This window comes from Aplysia californica, unplaced genomic scaffold (assembly GCF_000002075.1).
Source record: "Aplysia californica isolate F4 #8 unplaced genomic scaffold, AplCal3.0 scaffold00103, whole genome shotgun sequence".
NCBI lineage: Eukaryota > Metazoa > Mollusca > Gastropoda > Aplysiida > Aplysiidae > Aplysia > Aplysia californica.
In genome coordinates this window covers 988,601-994,903 of record NW_004797373.1, presented here as the reverse complement: position 1 = coordinate 994,903, position 6,303 = coordinate 988,601, and the positions used below count along the sequence as shown (strand labels likewise).

At 39.2% G+C, this 6,303-nt stretch overlaps 1 protein-coding gene across 1 annotated transcript in view; it reads right to left on the bottom strand.

Annotated features, from left to right (window-relative positions):
- The window catches only part of LOC101851029 (alpha-protein kinase 1), a gene marked incomplete in the record, with an annotated part of 62,530 nt that overhangs the window by 45,829 nt on the left and 10,398 nt on the right, over nt 1–6,303 (bottom strand). The window contains 1 exon segment of the mRNA XM_013080869.2: nt 6,086–6,303. This exon segment is cut by the window's right edge and continues 2,250 nt beyond it. Within this exon segment, the coding sequence (XP_012936323.1) occupies nt 6,086–6,303 (218 nt within the window).

Below are 6,303 nucleotides of genomic sequence, written 5' to 3'. Positions count from 1 at the left end.
TGATGATCTTTTCATGGTAATTTTTCTTATCCACGCTATTCTAAATTCATGTTCGCTTTTTTTTTCTTTTTCTTTTTTTTCTTTTAGTAAAGCTTTCATTTCATTGCCATTTCTACGAATTAATAGCCTGATAAGCACATTTCTCATAATGCTTTTCGCGAGTTGTATTTACGACTGGGTGTCTAGTCTTTGTTGTTGAGTTCTATTCTACTTTTATTTTAACGAGGGATGTCAGCCTTAATGTCTTTTCCATTGCACAATACAAGTTATTCCTATCAGTGAGCGAGTTTGTTGTTTGGCTAACGATGCATGACACGTCGTCACACTGACAATAATGATAATCATAATGATCTTCACCGGGGCGTGGCTGCAACTGTGCTCAACGTTCTCACTTATTTCAAATGATACTCTTCACTCTTTCCTCTTCTCTTTTCTTTCGTTTTTGAATTTCATATATATATTAAATATATATATATACGTATATATATATATATAAATTACTAAGGGAGGTAGGTTTAAGTGAGTGAGCATACATTGAATTTTTTTTGTTTTTTTGTTTTTGTGGTAACGACAGCTATTATCAGCTTGGGCACAATCGAGACAGGCATGCTAAAAAAAATGTTATCAGACAGGTGAATAGACTTTAGACAAAACTGTATGAGTCAAGTAAAAAGGCACAGCAACCTAGCAGAGAATTCATATTCAATTAAGAATATTATAGGTATATATACATACTAGATCTAGCTGGACCCCCTTTCGATGAAAGGAATGATCGGTACTTTAACATCAACTGAAAGCCATTAGCCTACTGCACACTCTACTGGAATAGAGCTCTATAAATATTGAGAAATGCAAAAAATTTGAAGGTCTAGATCTATACTCTCAAAACAAAATGCGCCTCGCGAAATATCACTTACGGCACTTCCGCTGTGAAGGACAGCTACGCAGATTTGTTTCGTTTCTCGGTGGAATAATCACAAAAGCCAAAGAAGAACGGGAACTTTTCGTCAAATATATTTTTCTAAATTCAGGAAATGAATAAATCAAAAATCGGGCTCCGTCATGGGGACCTATCTATCTTTTTGCAGGTGCTTGCCAACTTTCAACTCTGTAGCTGTCGTAATTTTATGGGAAAAGTGAAACATGTGTTTCCAAGTTGCCAAATATATAATAGATATTGTTTGTTATGTATAGTTTCCCCAAATGACTTGGCTCTGTTGCATTCGATATTTTCTGATAGATATTAATACCTTCTTTCGGCCCATTTCAGTGCTATGAATTTTCGAAATCAGCACTGAACTGAGGAAATTTAGACAAAAGAGAACCAAGTTTAGATCACGATATATATATATATATATATATATATATATATATATTATACACGTCATTCACGAGTACCGCACTTTGCTTTCGACATCGCCAAGGCACAGCCCTGCGGTTCTGCGCGCTAACCTGAACAGTAAATGTCAAAAGGACGACCATCCCCTACACTGTTGTTCCCGCCAGAGAGAATAAAACAATAAAACACGAGTCAGAGAACAGAACTCATAAGATAAAACCCAGATGCCTTCACCAACAGGCGACTAAATAACAAGATAAGCCTCCCCACTTGGTTCAAGTCACATACATACGTATAATACTAATAGTAATAGTAATAATAATAATTATTATTATAATAGTAATAATAATAATAATAATAATAATAATAATAATAATAATAATAATAATAATAATAATAATAATAATAATAATAATAATAATAATGAAGATAATGATTATTACTATTATTATTACCATTATTATTATCAATGTCATTATTATTATGACAATAATAACCAAAAAAATATAATATCAACGACAACGACAAAAATAATTATGATGATCATGATGATGATAACAAAAATAGAATGGTGGGATGAGGGAAGAAGGAAAAATAGGATTGCTTATACGCCAGATGCAAAAGTATTTAATTTGTCTCGAGAACATAGCCCCCATACAGCAGGTCCTCGTATTAAATGTCTTCTTTTGTATGAATTCAAGCAAGAAACAATGAAGTTGACAAAGAGCGAGGGGATAAGTCATGATAATGAGATGGAAATATATAGAGGTAAGAAGATCCTCATGTCGATTCGCTTCTATTCTGGAAAATCGTGACACGTTTACTGTTGCAATATTTGATGTACGGGGGCTCGCAGTCTCTCTTAATTTTTTCATACCTCGCCCTTTCTCTCTTTTTCACTCTCTACCTCTCTCTCTCTCTCTCTCTCTCTCTCTCTCTCTCTCTCTCTCTCTCTCTCTCTCTCTCTCTCTCTCTCTCTCTCTCTCTATCTATCTATCTATCTATCTATCTATCTATCTATCTATCCATCTCTTCCTCTCTCTCTCTTTCTCTCTATCTATCCATCTCTTCCTCTCTCTCTCTTTCTCTCTCTCTTTCTCTCTCTCTCTCTCTTTCTCTCTTTTCTCTCTCTCTCTCTTTCTCTCTTTTTCTCTCCCGCCCCCCTCTCTCTCTCTCTCTCTCTCTCTCTCTCTCTCTCTCTCTCTCTCTCTCTCTCTCTCTCTCTCTCTCTCTTTGGGCCTAAGAGGGTGAGAGGGGATTGCTGCTATCTAAAGGAAGACGAATAAAATAAATAAAATCAGACCCAAAGAAAGAAAGAAAGAAAGACAGACAGACAGAAAAACAGACAGATAGAAAGACAGAAAGACAGAAAGAAAGAAAGAAAGAAAGAAAGAAAAAAAGAAAGAAAGAAAGAAAGAAAAGAAAGAAAGATAGAAAGAAAGACAGAAAGAAAAAAAAACAGATAGGAAGAAAGAAATATCTGTTCATATAAGAACAGGCTCGACGAAGTGTGAATTATCAAGCTGGTAAAAATACAAAGTACAAAAAAAAAAGAATGTGTTCAATCTGAGAACAACACCTACTTGAAGACACCCCTGAGAAAGCGCTGCCACTATGTCAAGTGGTCGATAAAAGATAAAATAAGCCCCGCACTTGGCAATAACACGTCGGCTCTTGCTCCATACACCTATGAGTTGAGGCACTTTGGCCTTGCGAGAACTAGGAAAATTTCTACTACTGGTGGGGGCATGTCAGCGAAAATAAAGGACGTCACTTGAAGGTGAAACAAAGACAGAAGGGCGAAAAGGGTATATTTATTTTGCACGCTCGCAGCTGTCCGGCAGGTGAAAGTCGTCCTTGTATGCGCAAAACAACAACAACAAAAACAAGTTTTGTTCTTCAAGGTGTTGAACTAAAAGCAGAAAATCATCAAACACCACACATAATTATCCATCACAAGTATCATAGCCACCAACGTCTCCGATTGTTTTTTGTTTTTTAACAGCGTGATAAATCTCCCCCACGACTGTTATGAAAAAGCTTCATCTTCGACCTATTAATGACCCTAAAAAAACAACTACAGGAAAGTGTCGCGATGACGTCAGGTAAACTACACCCATTTTCCGAAAAGTCGTCTTCAAATGTCACTTACTTACGCACATCGAGCAGGCAAGGGAGCTCACTTATTTCAGAATCGTATATATAGATCTATACACAAAGTCTCCATCAGCGGGCATAAGCGTCGCTTTTTCCTGTGCACGAGTACTGAACGGTAGGAGAGACCAGTTCATTTCCTGTTTTGACCAGTCCGTCGCAGCAAAGAAAGATGAGCGAAATTCATCATTGAGAACGTATGCGGTTACTAACGCCAAGACAGTGGTCATTTCGTGACTTTCCTCCCCGACAAAGAATGAGCTTTCCACAAAAGACAGGCCAGATGAAGAATGATCACAAAGCAGTCTTGAACCACGAAGGGAGTGGTGTTGAAATCTGTTACGTGGACCGGTAGGTGGGAGAGAGAAAAAATTACTCGTCTCTGGAGGCTTCTGGATCCAATTTCTCGAGAGAAGTCGAGAGACAATGATTCCGTTTTCGTGTCATTTTCCGGACTCATTCTCGATACATTTACTCGCTGTTCACGTAGTTGTTAATGTTGTCATTCTTCACCTCCTCTTCTTCCATTTCACCCGAAAGGGCTACAAAGCAGTCTTAGAATTACTTCCCTTGATTAAGATAGCGAAAGTTAATAGGAAACGGAGGTGTGTAAGAAGAACAAGCTTGGCAACAAAGAGTATTGTTTGGTGCGAGGCTGTTTTTATAGTGAAGCTGTAGCTTCTTTATAATTATTATATCCACCTTGATGGGCCTGGGGTCAAACGGACAAGTGGAGATAAAAATATAGACAACTTTCTGGGTTCACCGAAGGGAGAGCAATTAATATCCTTGGTCAGCTTTGATATCTGGAAGTTTAACGCCCTACTGGACCCCAAACGAGCACCTGCTTTTTTTCTGCCAGAGCGCAGAGCTGAAAGGGTTAACGGCTGCTGATATAATTTATATCGCCAAGGTGAGGAGGAGGAGAAGAAGAACGAGAAGGAAGTAGCAATAGGGAAAGTAGCAAAAAAAATTCAAAGCAGTAGGGTAAAAATCTGCAGTGAAATAAAAAAAACCGACGGCGATAATCCAAGATAATATGATTACATATTATTATTATCTTAATAAGTCCGAGTAATCGCAGTATACTCGCACTTTTCTAGCAAAACAAATCAAACAAACAAAAAATGTAGATCTTACACGTTTAAGAAAAAGTGAAAAGGCTAGGCATATGAAATATCAATTCTGCCCCGTAACACAAGAGCGGTTATGAGAATCCCAATTAGATCGTCAAAAGAACACAAAGCTTCCAGCTCTCCCAGGCGATAGAATTCCCCGCCCGCTCTAATCTGGTCCCCCTTAGAGCACAAGCAAGACGTTCTCTCCCCGCGTTCCCGGTGACAACATTTCTTGACTTTCATCGACTGAGACACGCACAAGGGGGATTCCCTCCGCTGACAGCGACAATTATCACTTCTTGGGAGATTTAATAGCTATTTTTGCTCGGGGCTCCTCCAATATTTTATTACACTGCGAGGACAGCAAGTCCGGGCGCTTCTCGGCGTTGGAGATGTAAAGAAAAGAGATTGTCTTACAGAAAGCTTTGTTTGTGTCTAATGATCGTTATTTGAGACCTAGGCTACCCACAAGAGAGAGAGAGAGAGAGAGAGAGAGAGAGAGAGAGAGAGAGAGAGAGAGAGAGAGAGAGAGAGAGAGAGAGAGAGAAAGAGAGAGAGAGAGAGCAATAGTGCAGCTGCCGAGTGAGTGTTTTAATCGAAGTGCGGAAGAAGGATGTAAAAGTTGTTGTTGTTGTTGTTGTTGCTGTTGTTGTTGTTGCTATTATTCTTGTTTATCATTTTTTTTTAAATTCCAAATCTACCACACGAAGGTCTAGTGACAATAGCAATGAGTGTTGAAAGACAAAGGACGACAGTGTTCTTTCGATGTGGGGCAAGATTTAGGTTTTCGTTTAAGAACCACACATTGAGCCACACAGACGTCATTGCGAAAGACAAAGCGAATGACAAGCGAAAGTTTGAACTTGTGAAGTGTTGCGTTGATACCAACAACAAGAAAATGAAATATAGAGCTGATTCCCTTCTCCTTCGGTTTTTATATAAAATCTAGGCAACGTATGTGTGGACACATTAATTGGGTTTGTGCTGATTTCAGCTTCAACATAAATGTACTTCAGGAACATTCCAATTAATAGCAAGAAGAATAAACATCAATAGTCATTTTGTTTGCATAAGGGTCAGCGTGAAGATTAGATAAAAAGATAGACAGAGAAGGGGGAGAGCGAGAGTGGGGAGGGGGGATAGGGGAAGAGGGGAGGGAAGAAAAGAGGAAATTATAATTTCCCTTAATATGGGAGATATTAGAGATACATGCACTTATTTTTAGGAAGGTAGAAGGAATAGGAACAAAAGACAGCAGGAACATGAACAAAGCAGTTATATGATTATCCAAGAGAGTAACGATAACATGAAGGGAAAACATAGTTATTACTCCTTCTGCTGGAGTGTAGCAACTGTACAAGAGGGCTCTGTCAAAAAAGTAGAAGAGTAAGCAAGTTAGCAGAAAAGAGAGAGATCAACACAAAACAACAGAAAAGTATCCTACCTATACCGGCGACTATGTCAAAAAGGATATCATGTGGCCGTTGGCGCCGTTTGCGTCCATCATGTCAGAAGACATGCTCATGCTGCCCCTCTCGTACATGAAGGGTGAGTCTATTGGCGACCTCGGGGAGCCTCTGGAGTGGTGGTCCTGTGGGCTGGGGATGCGGGAGTCGGCAGCGGCGGCGGCCAAACTCGCTTCTCTGAGACGCAGCGCCAAAAGGTCCGAGTGACTCAAAGACGGGTTGGTGA